General features: G+C 32.4%; 1 protein-coding gene across 3 annotated transcripts in view; it reads left to right on the forward strand.

Annotated features, from left to right (window-relative positions):
* The window catches only part of UBA6 (ubiquitin like modifier activating enzyme 6), a 101,507-nt gene that overhangs the window by 49,238 nt on the left and 36,838 nt on the right, over positions 1–15,431 (forward strand). For all 3 annotated transcript variants that reach the window (XM_053217278.1, XM_053217279.1, XM_027057733.2), the window contains 8 exons: positions 203–306; positions 916–978; positions 1,722–1,798; positions 2,414–2,480; positions 8,693–8,836; positions 10,014–10,081; positions 11,198–11,276; positions 12,072–12,152. In XM_053217278.1, coding sequence (XP_053073253.1) covers positions 203–306; positions 916–978; positions 1,722–1,798; positions 2,414–2,480; positions 8,693–8,836; positions 10,014–10,081; positions 11,198–11,276; positions 12,072–12,152 — 683 coding nt within the window. The remainder of the gene's footprint in view (positions 1–202; positions 307–915; positions 979–1,721; positions 1,799–2,413; positions 2,481–8,692; positions 8,837–10,013; positions 10,082–11,197; positions 11,277–12,071; positions 12,153–15,431) is intronic.

A 15,431-nucleotide genomic window follows, 5' to 3' on the forward strand; every position in this document is an offset into this window, starting at 1 on the left:
TTTCTTGGTAATTTTTAAGTCCTTAAGTTCACACTGGAAAAATAATCTATCTAGTTTTCCACACTTCCTCCCACCTCCAAAAAAATGTATAGTGGGATCTTCTAATTTTATAAATTAGGGAAAATTACCATCTTTATCATGATAAATCTTCAAGTTTAAATACTTATATCAGCATGTAATGGTTTTCTTATTTTTCTTTTAGTGGTATCACCATTTTCTTTTAGCATTGGTGATACTACAGAACTGGATCCTTATTTACATGGAGGCATAGCTATCCAAGTTAAGACTCCTAAAACATTTTGCTTTGTAAGTATGTTTTTGGTTTTTTTTTGCTTAAAATATATTTCTTTGCGGAAGAATGGCAGAAGAGAAAAAAGTACTAATACTCAGTTAACCAAACAGTTAATTTAAGGGCTGAACAGATTTTGATTTTTAATTTGTACCCACTTTGAGGGAAGTGGGATCAATTTAAGGAAATAAACTAATAACAACAAAAAAATTATAGCTAGAATACCAGTGCATATAAGTATATAAGTTGTTTACTTCAGAGGATCTATACTTTTGTGAATCATCAAAGAGTTGATCATACTTCTTACTCCCTAAGTAAGATAAAAAGATGAAGCTAATATATATTTGAAAGATTTAACAAGCACTGAAACTGTATATGTTTTGTTTTATTAGTCAATTATTCCACTTTAAGTGGAATTAAGTGGAATTAAAAATTAAGTCTAGCAAGAAGACAATGGGGAATGGTAGCTCTTTTATATTTCTATTAAATCAAATTAGCCCAACCTTATTTATTTGAGACCTTAAGAGAGATGCATTGCTTTTAGTGCTCTATATTTTTTGTCAAGTAATCACTTGCTTGAAGTAATAGTTTTTGTTTCTGAAGTAATAGTTTTTGTTTCTATTAAGGAACCATTGGAGAGGCAGATAAAACATCCAAAGTGCCTTATTGTGGATTTTGGCAAACCTGAGGTAAATGAACACTTTGTAGGTTTGAGAGAGGCAGCAGAGAGGGCATGGGAATTGGTACCTTTCTGTCGGGTTTTTTTAATAAAGGTTGTATTCATATATCTAGAGTTGACTCCCAAGAATTAAAAACAGGGATTTATATCATGGAAAAATTTTAAGAATAGAAAAACATTTTACTTTTATAATATGTTAGCTTTGATAATTGAAAAACTATTTCAATAATTTGTACAAAATCTTACTAAAAGATTTTCTGAACCATATAGAGTTTTATATGATACATGTTTCTTCCTAAAAAACCTTGGAAGCATTTATTCTTTTGTTTTAAATCACTGAATATAATTTTGTAGCAGTGAATGCATTTGTGATAAGGAAAGAATAGTATTAACAGTTTCCAAATTTATAACTTGATGAAGAAGGATTAGGTGATTTTGATCTTATACAAATGTCTTGTTGGTGTTGTTTAGTTGATATTGCTCTGACTTTCATAGGAATAACCTACTAAAAACTGGTTATATCACCGGAGATTGAAACTTGGATCTGTTGCTTAAATATAGCTTTATGGCCTTGAAGTCAAGTTGTTTAACTTCTCTAAGGCTTAGCTTCCTCATGTGTTAAATACAGATAATAATAGTATTAATCTAATTAATTTATTATAAGAATTAAATAATTTTTAAAGTGTTAAGCACAGTGCCTGTCATATATTATGAACTCAATAACTGTTGAACAATTTTTAATGTTCCAAATAGGCACCTTTACAGATTCACACAGCTATGCTTGCCTTGGACCAGTTCCAGGAGAGCTATAGTCGCAAGCCAAATATTGGGTAATGTTCTTCATTTGAAATATTTTTTTCCTTATTATAAAAGCAGTATTTGGGAAATTATAATTTAAAACATTTAAACTAAATGTTTTAGTTTAGAAACTAAAATTTAGTAACTAAAGCCCTTCATAGTTGCAACACTACTAGATACACTGAACTCTATAAACATTTATTATGACCTGGTCTTTTTTCTGGTGGGAGTGGAGAGATCAATTCTTGAAAATGGAATTATGCTCAGTAAGAATTTTTCCATTTTGAAATCTTCAAAAGCTACTTTTTAAACTTTTGAAATAAAAAATCTGAGAATTATTGAATTATGAATCCACTATGTAACTTTTTACTTTCTGGTCTATTAAGTCAGAAGTACTGTTGCAAAAAGTATTTGCCTTGTCTATTTAAAACCATTATCCTATTTATATACTATCCTTAGGTAAACGTGATTTTTAATTAATGTATTTATGAGTCCATTACCTTCAAGTCAGGGAAGCACTTCATGCTACCTGCTGGCAAAATTCCACTTTTTTTCTTACAGATTTCTTAAATTTTAGTTTTGAATTTGACTTACTGTTTATGGCAATTAAGAATATTGAAAGTGGGGTGCTTCATGTTGAATCCTAGGTGCCAGCAAGATTCAGAAGAACTCTTGAAACTAGCAACGTCTATAAGTGAAACCCTAGAAGAGAAGGTGAGTATTCAAAGTTAGGACCATCAAAAAAGGTGTAACATGATAAACATTCTATATATTAATATTCTCTTACCTTTCAGATCCCAGCTTTGCTGCTTATTGACTCTGTGACAGTAGGCAAGTTACTTAAATTTGTTCTGCTTTAGTTTATAAATCTATAAAACAGGGTTATCCTGTCTCTGAGTGTTACTGTGAACATTAAATGATTTAATTTTGTGAAGCGCTTAGAATCTGAGTATATGGCATATAGTAATTACTATTTTCTGCTCCTGCTATATTTTTAGTATTAGTATTATCTCTTCTGATTTACTTTGTTAACCCACTGAAACTCACTGTATAGCTGTAAGTTTTCCTATAAATCATCTTTTTCCATTATATATTCATATCTCTTAATTGCATTTTGCATATCATGTTTGGACATATCACCTAGAAAACGATTTTTTCATGTCATGGTGCCAGTGCTTGCTGGCCAGTAGTTTCATTTTAGCAGATAACGTTAGCAGTGTTTGTGCACTTAGTTAAAAATTTTATAGTTTTTGTTATGGTATAAAAATGAGGGGAAGTGTAAAGTCTTAACATTAGTGGTTAAGAATAATATGATCTCATATTTTATGTGATTAAAACAAAGGAAATAACAAATGAACTGAAAACAGTGAGTCATTAACCACAAGTTAAAGACCTTTTATGTATGCGTATTTAGTGGTTACAGAAAAGTGCGAAAAGCTAGAAATAGATTGATGAAGTCTGTGATTACAAGGAATGATATGATTAGGGATTTATCAGATTTATTGAGATAAAACTTAGATATAGAAAATTTCACCCTTTTTAGATGTACAGTTATACAAAAATTTGTAGACAATTGAGCTGTGCACCATTAAAGTGTATAGTCATATATCTACCACGATAATCAAGATGTAAAACATTTCCATAAGGCCAGAAAATTTCCTCATGCCTCTTTATAATCATCTCCCTCTCCCCCAGCCAAACCATGGCAACCAGAATATTTTTGCCTTTTTTTTAGAATGTCATGTAAATGGAATCATGCAATATGTAGCCTTTTGAGTCTGGATTTTTTTTACTAATTATAATGAACTTAAGTTTAATCCATGTTGCATGTTCATTCCTATTTATTGGTTGAGTAAGTAGCCCATTATATAAGTGTACCACAGTTTTTTTTTCCCTGTACCAGCTGGACATTTGGGTTTCCAATGTGGGCAATTATGAATAAAGCCCCTACAAACATGCATACAGATTTTGGTGTGGACATATGTTTTTATTTTTCTTGGGTAAACACGTAGTGGTGTATTACAGAGACAAATGATAGATACAGGTTTAGTTTTATAACAGACTGCCAAATTGTTTTGCAGAGTAGCTATACCATTTTGCATTTCCACCAGAAATGTATGAGATTTTGAATTGCTCTGTATTCTCTCTATAATGGTGTATTATCTATTTGTTTGACTTTAGCCATTTTAAAGTGTGTGCATTGATATCTTGTTTTGGTTTTAATTTCCATTTCATTGATCATTATGAATTTGGTATCTTTTCATTTGCTTATTTGCCACTCATATCTCTTCTTTAATAAACTGTCCTTTTAAATCTTTGTTTTTTAATTAGGTAGGTTTTCTAATTGATTGAGTTCTTTATATATTCTGGATATCAATCCTTCATAGGATACATGTTTTGCAAATATTCTCTTCTAGTCCATGGCTCATCTTTTCATTTTATTACTGTGTCTTTAAGGAGCAGAAGCTTTTAATTTTGATAAACTTCAGTGTATCATTTTTTTGGTATGTGTTTTATACCTTCTTTTAAATCTAAGGTCACAGCTTCTGTCCTGTGTTTTCTTCCAGAATTTTTATAGTTTTGTGACTTCATTTTTGTATGCCATGCAAAGTATACAAGTGTAGGTCAAGTGTACACAACTGTACATTTTTAATTCATTGGACACAGTTTTATACTTTTGTGAGTTCATTTTTTCATACTTTGCCATGTATAGATCAAGATTAATTTTTTGGTATGTAGAATATCCAGTAATTCCAGCCCATTTATTGAAAAGATAATTCTTTCCTTATTCTATATTCTGGGTATTCTTTGTCAATACCTTATTGACCACATATGTGTAGGGCTGTTTCTGAACTCAATGTTTTATCTTCCATTGGTTGTTTCTGTCTTCCCATTGTTTTTTGCTAATATCATCCTATCTTGATTATTGTAGCTCTGTGGTAACTCTTGAAATCAAGTTTGGTCTCTAGTATATTTCTCCAAAGGAGCTCAGAATTACGTTTTTTTCTGAGTTCTTACATGTTTTAAATATTTTTGGTAGCCTCCATACTTGAAAGGCAACTTGGCTGAATATAACATTCTAGGCCTTACTTTCTTTAGTGGTATCTTACTGTTGAGAAATAATGATGCCACCTTAATTTTTTACTCTTACAAGTAAGTCTAGCCTTTTTGCCTTGTAGTTTTGTATGTTTTTTTCACCTGTGAAGTGTATAATTTTAACTGATTGTATCTCAGAGTTGATCATTCAGTCCATTTTTCCCATATTATGAGCCCATTTTAATACATAGATTCAGATTTTCTTTTATTTTTTTCCTTTTGCGGGGAGAGGATTGGTGGTGGAATGGATTCCTTTAGTATAGTTGAATTTCTGATTGGAGGTGAGGTTTTTTTGTTTGTTTTCCCACATCTCTCAAGTGTTCTTTAAGGATATAATTCACTCAATCAGATTTCCACTGCCTTATAATTAGTTTGGAGGAGAAATTTTCATTGGCTGAAATGTTTTGATTCTAATTTTCTGTTTACTTCTTACATTACTTTTGTATAGTAAACTGTTTTTTGTCTATTTTGGGGGCAGGATAAGAGTTTTGGGTGCTTTTTTCAGATTTGTACTTCTAAAACTCCTTGTCCCCTTAGGATACTAGAAAGGGGTTTCTTTAATGGTTGGGTTTGTTTGTTTTTGGTGGTTAGGTATTGGTGTCTTGTAGATCTCTTTGATTTCTGCCAAATCGTTAATTTCCTCTCTTCTTAATTTAGCCTTCTGCGTCAAAGAATGTCGCCCTTTTTCTATTTACATCATTGCCTCCCACTGAAGTTCTTTCGCCATAGGCAGTGCTGAGATCTGCCAGATTACATGCGTGTTCAGTACTTTTTGCACTTAGTGCTAGGGCTTCTGTTTTCTCAGGATGATTTTGACTGTGGTTTGTCACTGTTCTCTTTTCGTTCTCTTTTCTGTGGTTACACACTTCCTGCTCTCTGTGAAGGCTTATAGCATTGTGACGTCCAGAAGTAGTTTTGTTGGAGTTTGGTACTTACTTTTCTATTTACAGGTAATTTGAAGTTTATAATACTCTGTTTTCTAGTGATCCTGAAACCCTGCCACTGGTTTATTTCTCTTCTTTTGGATATGTATCTGTTTTTAGAGATTGTTTAGGCAAATTTAGATTTGAGCTATTTATCCTAGGGCAACCAACTATTCTCCAGATTTGAGTGTTTCTTTTTTTTTTTTAAATATTTATCTTAAAAATTCTTTACTTAATTTGACAATGCAAAAAATGTTCACTATGTTCATAGATTTTAACTGTTCTAAACTTGGTTTCCATAGGCTTCTGGATGTTATAATACAAGCAAATATCTGGAAACATGTTGAAAATATTTTAAATAAATGCTAGAAACTATGTACCTTTGTCATATTTCATATCTATATTATTTTCTTCAGTTAACTTCAGTCCAGTGAATGACATTTTCCATTTTAAATTCATATTTCATAGTGAACTTAACATTTCCAAATTTGAACTCACAAACATATTTCCCCTTCTTTTTCCAATAACTCCTCATATTTTCTAGTCTGTATCAAAATTTGTCAGAGTATCTTTGTTCAAAATTCGGAGCTACTCCCACTCATTCGGCCATCTTTGGGTTTTCTCCTCTATATCTGTTTAATCATTGTGGCTGTAAAGAAGTTTTTGGAAATATTTCTAATCTTTATGTCTGCCTTCATTGTAGCTTAAGGTCCTCATACCTTACAACTTTTTCATTGAATCAGCCCCAGAACTGCTTACTTAAATTGAAATTATTCATCTCTCTACCACTCTGCTGCTGTATTATCCTACTTCTTTCATCATATGAGTTTTCTTCTCAAAAGCATCCAATGCTTCCTTTATTTTTTCTATCATGTCCAAAGTCAGCCATGGTCTTTGGTGTTCTTCATAGTCTAATCATACTCTAACATATGATCTTATTTTCTTCCTCTCATATAAAACGTGCAAATTCATTGCAGCTTTTTCAGTTTTACACACATTCCTTCTTCTTTGAGTTGCCATTTTCCCTGAACTGAATCCTTTCCACTTCAATTCTAATGCAATTCATTCTTCAACACTTAGTTCAGATTTAAAGTTTTCCATATCCTTCTCTGCTCATTGTATCCATTATTTATCCTTTCCTATTCAGAACTTCTGCAGGACTAATATTTTATTTTTTTGACATTGTATTTTGTATAATTTATTTATTTTTTATAATTTACATCCAACTTAGCACATGGTGCAACAATGATTTCAGGAGTAGATTCCTTAAGCCTTTACCCATTTAGCCCATCCCCCCTCCAGCAACCCTCTGTTTGTTCTCTATATTTAAAAGTCTCTTATATTTTGTCCCCCTCCCTGTTTTTATATTATTTTTGCTTCCATTCCCTTATGTTCATTCTTAATTAAAAAATAATAGAATCTTGGGAGATATTGTAACCTACTGGTAAGTTAGACTTTTAGGGCTCAGATTCTAGTTTCACTTATTAGCTATAAAATCATAAGGAAATTGCTTTTTCAAACTTCAGTTTTCTAATCTGTATGATAAAAATTATATTTCCTAGGATTATTTTGAAAATTACATGTGGACTTAATAGACAACTCACACTAGGTGCTCACACAAATTACCTGCTTCTCTTTGCATTCTCATCATTATTTTTAATATTATCACTACACCAGTATCTCTGCATTCAGAAAGGGCACAGCTTAAATGAAATTATAATCAGGGTTGAGTTTAGTGCTAAATAGTTGAAAAATGAGATATAGAACACTGAAATGGAGTGAGTGGAATAGTAAGTAGATAGTAATGTCTTTTTGTATCACAAATATCTTTGAGAATGTAATAAAAGCCTTCTATTACCCCCTAAATGCACAAGTAGTGTTATTTTACATAGGATTTCAGAGCAGTTGAGCCCTATTTGAATCTTAAGGTTAAGATTCAGGTTACTAATGTTGAAAGAACAGGAAGATAAAGAGAAGCCAGAGGTCATGAAAAGATCTTTCTCACAAATAAGAAATTGTGCTAAAACAATAGCTCCAGAATCCAATTCTCCAATATTTCCTTTAAAATGCTAATAAACAAATCTTATTTCAAGGACCATCATTTCAGTTTTTAAGTATGATAATGAGAACTTTATGATGATTGGCTCTTAAATATGCAAAATTACCATGTTACTCTCACTTTTTTTCTAACAATGTTAGTGCCTCATTATTTTTGACTCCTACTTTTTTCTTTTCTTTTTTTTTTTTTTTACTACTTCAGACTCCAGCTGAAAGCTCCTTATTTTTTTATGGATCAGTTTATTTTTATTTTCATTTATTTGGGATCAAGATTTTCCCATAGTTTCCATTAGAACAGTTTTTAAAATTCTAGATGTTTATAAATACTGACATCACAGAACTGATCTTTAACAAACGCTATAAATGGTAGATGTTCCAGTTAATCTTAAATTTTGCCCTAGTGTAACATACAGATTCAAAAAGCAAAAATGGGCAGTTACTGGTAAAGAGAAATACTGCTTAGGGTAACTAATATGCACTTGGAACTTTTTTAGGACTTAAAATCTAGTAGGAAAATTGAGTAGCTTTTTTAGAAGTTAAGCTACAGTAATTTAATAATTCTCACAGTAAGTCATTGACATGTTGAGTATATATGTAAAAACTTGTGGGTTTTTTTTTTAAGTTTATTTACTTATTTTGAAAGAGAGTATGTGTGTAATTGGGAGAGGAACGGAGAGAGAGGGAGAGAATCCCAAGTAGGCTCTCTGTGCTCTCAGCCGGCAGGCGGTGGGGCGGGGGGAGGGGGAGGTAGGTAGTGCTCAACCTGAGCCCAAAATCAAGATTTGGACGCTTAACTGACTGAGCCACCCAGGCGCCCAAGATTATTATCTTTCATGGCTTGTGTTTCAGCCGGAAGTAAATGCTGACATTGTGCATTGGCTCTCTTGGACTGCTCAAGGTTTTTTACCCCCACTTGCTGCAGCAGTAGGAGGTGTTGCTAGCCAAGAAGTATTGAAAGCCGTAACAGGAAAGTTTTCTCCTTTGTGCCAGTGGGTAAGTTTTGTATTTCAATATTTTTATAGGCTTGAGATTGAATTTTCCACCCATGCAGTGAATGTTACAAATTAAAATATTAATATATTATAAAGGTAACCTCAAAATATATTTTTGATGCATTAGTTAGATGTGATACACCACCAAAATTTAACTCTCTAATTGAAACTGACAAGATTATTGGTTGAGGCTATTGGAATATAACCCAAAGTTGTAATCTAGGGTTGATTTTTCTCATTTGTGAGAGTGAAGGAATGAATTTTCTACCCTTATACTTAGTTTTCCAGTATGATTAGCTTAGCATTCAAGGACTCTCAGGACTTTTAAACAGTTGGATGGAATCTTTAGGCACCAGAAATCTTCAGAATCCTTTCCTAGGTTTAAACTCTAAAAGTAAAAGCATAGGAATGGTATAAGTTTGAGAACTATATAGGTAAATACATCTTAAGAAGGAATAAAAAATTATGCTTTTGTTACCGAAAAGAATAATTGGCAGAGGGTGTCAAAGGATACCCTTCAGGCCCTTTCCTTTTGAAACACTTTAACATTTTGAATATAACGTTTATCTTTTTTTATGTTTTAAAAAGTATCCATATAATGCTATTTTGCTGTTGAATTATTTGATTTATTTTAGTACAGAGTACAAGTTCAGTTGTAAATGTCTGGTTTAGATACAACTGTTAAGTATGTTACTAATGTAGATTCTGTCTTGTTATAATTAAGTAAATAACCATTTAACTAAGTTGAAATTTAGCCACATAAGTTACTTAAATGGAAATGAGAGTGAATTCTTTTTTTAATTAATTTCAATTTGTTGTTTTTGTTTTAATACTAAAACTGTGGCTTTCTAGGTCATTTCCTCTGGTATAGATTTGGAGGTGAAATTTTCCTTTTGTTTGTTGAAATTAGAATATACCATTTTTAAGATGGCTAAGTGACATGAATCAAATTATATCTTTTAACAGTTCCTTCAGGTTTAACCATTGTTTTAATGAAGTAATAATACAGGAATGTATACTGTATAAAAATCATATTTTTTAATGTATTAATCTGTTTTGGCATTTTTATCATTGTTTTCCTTAATGACTATTAAATAACCATGGAAGAGAAAAACCAATTTTTCTAGCAATTTAAGGTTTATACATAGTAAGTTGTGTTTTTGTCTTCTACTTTAAAGTTGTACATTGAAGCAGCAGATATTGTCCAATCCCTAGACAAACCTGAACGTGAAGAATTTCTCCCACGGTAATTCTGAATTTTTTCTTTATCTTTTCTTTCTCTCTTTCATGTTTGTTTATTTTGAGAGAGAGAGAGAGAGTGTGTGCGAGTCAGGGAGTGACAGAGAGAGGGGGAGGGATAGAATCCCTAGCAGGTTCCATGCTGTCAGCACAGAGCCCAAAGCAGGGTTCGATCTTTCGAATCGTGGGATTATGACCTGAGCCACAGTCAAGAGTCACTCAGTTAACCAACTGAGCCACCCACGTGCCCCTTTCTTTCTTTTTTTCCTAGTTGAATGTTTGTGAGAGGTAACTAGGTTAAAAGGGTTTGTGCTCAAATATGCATTTGTCTTAGATGTCTTTTCTTGTAACTTACTGACTTCTACAGTCATTTTTTCCTCTACTTAGAGGTTATTTTAAGTGTCAAAAGAATGCAATATCTCTTTACCATTTTATAAATAATGAATATAATGTTTTAAATTGTATACCATGATAATAGTTAGCATTCAAAACACCATTCTGGAAGCATCTGGGTGGCTTAGTCGGTTAAGCGTCCTACTCTTAATTTCGGCTCAGGTCATGATCTCGTGGTTGTTGAGATAGAGCCCTGTGTCAGGGCTCTCTAAATAAATAAGTAAATAAAGTCAAAACAAAACAAAATACCATTCTGAACTTAGATGAAAATAGATGCTCTCTGCAACTTTTATATTGACATCAGTCATTCTTCATCTTTTTGAGTCAAACCTCTGAGAAATAAAAGCTTATGGATTCATTCTACCCCAAATTCACATAATCCAAAGTTCTACTTTCAATTTAAATGTGTTAACAACTCCAAAGCTCCTCCATAGACTTCTCTAGGAACCTTTATTAAAAATTCCTACCTTGGAAAACTGTCTTTTCTAGATAAACTGAAGTCACCTTTACATAAGTCATTTGAACATAGGATATTAAATCAAATGGAAAAAGAAAAAACTGATTTCTTAATGGGTTTTTTTTCCTCTTTGAAATAAGACAATTTTCCTTTAGATTGTCAGGAATTCTAGTGTATCCTATTTAAAATATACATTAAATTTGTATTAACAGTAGTGAAACTAAACAATTTTTTTATGTCTTTCTGGTTTTTGATATATATTATTTTCTGCAGAGGAGATAGATATGATGCCCTACGAGCTTGCATTGGAGACACTTTGTGTCAGAAGCTACAAAAGTTGAATATCTTCTTGGTAAGTATAAATAATGATGAGAATAATAAGTAGTACAGTCAAACTCCTATTGTGTACCATCAAATTAACTTATTAAAGCAAATTCGAGTCCTGAGTGAATACAATTCCTAAAGAGTAGACATTCAGTAAAAGTTTAAGACAGGAGTTTGCCAATTTTGGCCCACAGGCGAAATCCTGCTGCCTATCTTTGTAAAAGGTGAAAGATTTATATGGTCTAAAAAAAATCCAGTGTACTGCTGCTGCCTATTTTTGTAAGTAAAGTTTCATTGGAACACTACCAAGCCCGATCATTTATATATTGTTTGTGGCTTCTTTCATGTTATGGTAGCAGAGGTGAGTAGTTATGACAGAAACAATGTTTTCAATGTCAGCAACTGTTGCTAAGCTTTTACATACATATAGAAATTCTTAGAAAATCTCCATCAAATGAATTTTGAAAATTATTTGTAAATAAAAAATCTTTTTCATTAAAATGCTGCACTGATATTTTGTGGTGTTTGTTTCTATCTCATAGAAATAATGAGCTCAACTGTTAGCTTTTGTTGGAGTGTCTTCTGTTTAAAGGAAGTGTAAATATTATGCTTTTCTTTACTTGATTTATATATTTTTAACTGTACCAGTTATAATAGTATCATAAATTAATTAAAGTAAAGTGAATCGCAGATGTTCAAGTTATTTTTAAAAGTATGTATATATTATAAATTGTCATTTGAAGTAAGTTTAAGATGAAATTTCTCTTTAGTTAGTAGTTTTGGTTTTATTTAATCGGTTATATTTCATTTTTCTTCTCCATAGGTAGGATGTGGAGCCATAGGCTGTGAAATGTTAAAAAATTTTGCTTTACTTGGTGTTGGCACAGGCAAAGAAAAAGGAATGGTAAGACATAAATCCTTGAGGGGCTCCGGGGTGGCTCAGTCAGTTAAGTGTCCAACTTCGGCTCATGTCATGATCTCACGGTTCTTGAGTTTGAGCCCTGCATTGGGTTCTCTGCTGTCAGTGCAGAGCCTACTTCAGATCCTCTGTCTCCCTCTCTCTCTGCCCCTCCCCCACTCTCTTTGAAAAATAAACATTTACACCAAAAGATATAAATCCTTGAGATTTAAATTTTTATATTTCTGTTGCTGCCCATTTTTTAACTGTATTTGACTGCATAGAGCTGAAATACTGATTTCTGAGGAGAAAGACTTAAGCTAGAAATTGAAAGATTCTGTTTAGCCTGACCACTGTTCAAAAGATGTGTGACCCTATGGCAACATATTTTTAATTCTCTGTTCCTCAATTTCTTTCTCTAATACTATGAAACCGATATATGTACTTCATAGCACATAATGTAATTAGGAAGATCAAATGTGAAAGGGCTCTGCAAACCATAAAGCACATTAGAATTGTTACTATTTCTATTAATATTTCTTATTAATTATTAGATAAATCTTTAAGATAGAAGAAGCTAACATTAGAAGTTCTCAGGTACAGTTTCAATTAGTGATTATCAAAAGGAGAGGGAATAATACAAACTTCGGTGTACAATTTAAATTCTAAAGGTGATAAATGTGAGTTAATTGGGTAGCCATGTCTTATATTTAAATAAAAATATGTCACTGATTTTGTTTTGCCCTTAAGATATAAACTAGCTTCCCAGAGTAGTGATTTATCATAGTGACTAACAGTAAATAATGAAATGGCTAAAATTTGTATACTAGCTCACATTTTATAATTTATAAAGCCTGGCTTAATATTCTACTTAAAAAGGGCATTTATTACTATCACAGTTATAGGCAGATGTTCTTACATATGATATTATTCCTGCTTTGCATTTCCTAAGTTGTGTTTCACAAACCACTATTCTTTAAAATCTATTTCTTTAAAAAAAAATCTTGCTTACCTAAGTTTGGGAATCACCTGAATACCTTAACTCCTTGGAAATTTATAATGCATAATGCCTGTCAGCATATAAAGATCAGGAAAAGAATTACAGCATATAAAGGTCAGGAAAAGAATTGTAGTAAACAAACATACTGACTTCAGGTAACAAAAAGTAAGTTAATATGCACGGATCTCTATCTTACTGCAAATACATAGACTCGCTATATAAATTACTCTTTTTTTAAAGTGTTTACAGATGTAGCCACACTAAGAAGAAGGAAAGAGAAGTCCCTAGGAACCAAGAGAGAAATTAATTCCTGAGCTAAACCTGTGATTATTCATAAGTGTTTCAATCTTGAGTATGTCCAAAACATTAGGTAGAGAAGTAACTCGTGAGAAACTGTTAACTAAAAGCACGTACCACACTGGTATATGGAATCCAACATTATATAAAAATTTATCCAAGCAGAGTCATGCCTGGGTGGCTCAGTTGGTTAAGCATCCGACTCTTGATTTTGACGCAAGTCATGATGTCATGGTTCATGAGATCACGTCTTGCATGAGCTCTGCGCTGAGCCTCCTTGGGATTCTCTTTCCCTCTCTCTCTCTGCTCCTCCCCTGCTCATGTACACACGCTTTCTCTTTCAGTGTAAGTAGATACTTGTTTTCTAAAAAATATTTCTTAAAAAAAAAAACAAAAAAACTTTAAGCAGAGAGAAGAATGTAACAAATAAGACCATTAAAATCAACAGAGCTCTGACTGAAATAAATGTAAAACTGCATCATGGTGATACCTTAACACCAAGAGTACATAGAACTGTGCAGAGAAATGAACATCCATTCAAGACAATTCACAATAAAAAAAAATGACAATCCACTAGAAAAAAGGCACCACTTGGAAGAATAATCAGCCAATGAAAACAGAAGATTAGCTAAGAACTGTAGATAACAGGAGTGCTACAAATAATAGAACAAACAGGGGTGCCTGGGTGGCTCAGTTGGTTAAGCGTCCAGCTCTTGATTTCAGCTCAGGTCACAATCTCACAGTTAGTGAGTTTGAGTCCTGCATCAAGCTCTGTGCTGACAGCGTGGAGTCTGCTTGAGATTCTCTCTCTCTCAAAAATGAATAAACTTAAAAAGATAATAATAACAGAACAAACAAATGTTAAAGTTTGAAATGACCAAAGGTGAAAAAAAAGAAAAAAGAAATAGAAACATGAGGGGGCGGGGGGAAAGCACTAAGTTTTATAAAAAGCCAGGTAAGTATTTCTGTATAGTCGAGTGAACTTAAAATTCATATATAGCTAAAGTGAGAATTGATGAATAGAAGATATGCACCCAGAATGTAATGCAGAAAGATACCTTGTTTTAATGAAAGAAGATGCATTTGCATGATCCAACATAAGTATAGTAGAACTTTCAGAAAGAGTGAAGATAATGAAGAAGCAATATATTCCAAGGATAATGACAAAAGTTTCCAGGGTTAGAAACAGCTGTGTTGAGATTGCAAAGGTAAACTGGTCACCAAATCAAAGGCAAAGATAAAAAAAGAGATTACCGTATAAATTTCTCATCAATAAATGCACACCTAAAGATAGGAAAGGGTATCTTCATAATGTAAGGGAAAAGTAACCTAGATTTCTATACCCAGCTAAATTATCTTTCAAGAGAAGTAAAAATTACTGACAAGTGAAATGATGAAAGGTTATCACTTAATTGATTCTCATTGAAAGAACTATTAGATAACATGGACAGTGCATAAAGCAAGGGTAAGTAGTGGCAGCCTTTGTCAGCCTTCTCAGATTTAAATAAGCACTGAGGGTTTTTTTAACCTTTAATTAAAATATTGACTTTGGGGATGGGATGATTCAAAATAAGTAAAATGCTGTTCATTGATAAGGAAGGTAGAAGGGAGATTTCAAATATCCTGATTGTTCAGGAGGAAGACAGAAATTGTCATTAATTTTAGATCTTAAGTCACATGTGCATGTGAAAATTTTGGGTGTAACCACATAGAAACAAATGTTTAACTTCTGAACCAATTCAGTGAGGAATGTAGGGGATTGGAATTAAGGAAACTTAAGCCAAAAAAAAAAAATGGAAATGGATGAAAAGTGGGGTCAGGGAGGAGGTAGGAAAAAAAGGCTTATATCCATAATCACAATAATTATATATTGATTAAACTTATTGTTAAAAGACATTTTCTGTTTGGTGCGCTTTTTTTCTTATTTAAAGGAGATACTCTGGGGCACCTGGATGGCTCAGTTGGTTGGGCATCTGACTGTATCTGAC

The sequence above is a fragment of the Acinonyx jubatus genome, chromosome B1, assembly GCF_027475565.1.
Source record: "Acinonyx jubatus isolate Ajub_Pintada_27869175 chromosome B1, VMU_Ajub_asm_v1.0, whole genome shotgun sequence".
NCBI lineage: Eukaryota > Metazoa > Chordata > Mammalia > Carnivora > Felidae > Acinonyx > Acinonyx jubatus.